Source organism: Parus major, unplaced genomic scaffold, assembly GCF_001522545.3.
Source record: "Parus major isolate Abel unplaced genomic scaffold, Parus_major1.1 Scaffold408, whole genome shotgun sequence".
Classification (NCBI taxonomy): Eukaryota; Metazoa; Chordata; class Aves; order Passeriformes; family Paridae; genus Parus; species Parus major.
In genome coordinates, this window is record NW_015379317.1 from 47,137 (window position 1) to 48,473 (window position 1,337).

Genomic DNA, 1,337 nt, shown 5'->3' on the forward strand with positions numbered 1-1,337 from the left:
AACTGTTCCCGACCCTCTGGAATTGCCCCCGACCCTCTGGAACTGTTCCTGCCGCCACACAAAACCGTTCCTATCAATTCTGGGAGGCCGGAATGTCCCCGAAGAAGCCGGAGCAGCGGGGGCCGGACGGAGCCGTTCTCCAGGTTCATCCTCCTGGTGAGGACGGGGCAGAACCGGGAGCAGCGGAACGGGACCGGGAATTGGTGTTCAGAGAGCCCCCGGTGCTGGGGGGCACCGCCAGGGCTGGGAACACCCAGAAGGTTTTGGTTTCCCAAAAAAAGCCGTGGATGTCCCCGGAACCCCGGGAGTGTCCCCGGAACCCCGGGAGTGTCCCCGGCCAGGCTGGACACTGGGAGGGGAGGGGACAGTGGGAGGGGAGGGGACAGTGGGAGGTGACCCCGGGTGGGATTTGGGGTCCTTCACCCCAAACATTCCTGAGCCCACAGCCCCGAGCACTCGGGGTGGGAGAGCACGGCCCCTGTGGGGTCACCTGTGGGGTCAGCTGTGGTGTCACCCGTGGGGTCACCCGTGGGTCACCCGTGGGGTCACCTCGGTCACCGGCCGGGGCTGCAGCCACGGATGCGCCAAAAACAGGGAGAGCAACAGAGCCCGAGGGCCACAAGCCCTGAGGCTGACAGCGGGACACATGGACACGGGACATAGGGACAGGGGGACACACGGACACGGGACACACGGACACGGGACACACGGACACGGGACACAGGGACAGGGGGACACACGGACAGAGGGACACACGGACACGGGACACACGGACAGGGGGGACACAGGGACAGGGGGGACACAGGGACAGAGTGACACACAGACAGAGGGGACACACAGACAGGGGCACACACGGACAGAACCGGACCCACGGACAGAACCGGCCCCACGGCCAGAACCGGACCCACGGACACAGACGGACCCACGGACACAGCCGGACCCACGGACAGAACCGGCCCCACGGCCAGAACCGGACCCACGGACACAGCCGGACCCACGGACAGAACCGGCCCCACGGCCAGAACCGGACCCACGGACACAGCCGGACCCACGGACACAGCCGGACCCACGGCCAGAACCGGACCCACGGACACGGCGAGCTCCGGGCAGGAGGAGCGGGAGCCGCGCCGGGAAATGGCCGGGATGGCAGAGCCGGGCGAGGAGCGCGGCCCGGGCGGCCCCGAACCCTCCGCGCGTTCCGGAGCCACCGAGCGGGGCCCGCCGCGCCCCGGGCCGGCCGCCAGCACCGATCGGAACCCGCATTTTGTTCCGTTCCCCGAGCCCGGGACAAACTTTCCGGGCCCGCTACCGCGCGCTGGGGGCGGGCTCGGAGTCAT

The 1,337-nt window shown here is 69.0% G+C and overlaps 1 protein-coding gene across 1 annotated transcript in view; it reads right to left on the bottom strand.

The window, feature by feature from the left end:
• The window catches only part of LOC107199019 (MLLT6, PHD finger containing), a 46,105-nt gene extending 44,768 nt beyond the window's left edge, over positions 1-1,337 (bottom strand). The window contains exon 1 of the mRNA XM_033511641.1: positions 869-1,337. Coding sequence (XP_033367532.1) covers positions 869-1,337 — 469 coding nt within the window. The remainder of the gene's footprint in view (positions 1-868) is intronic.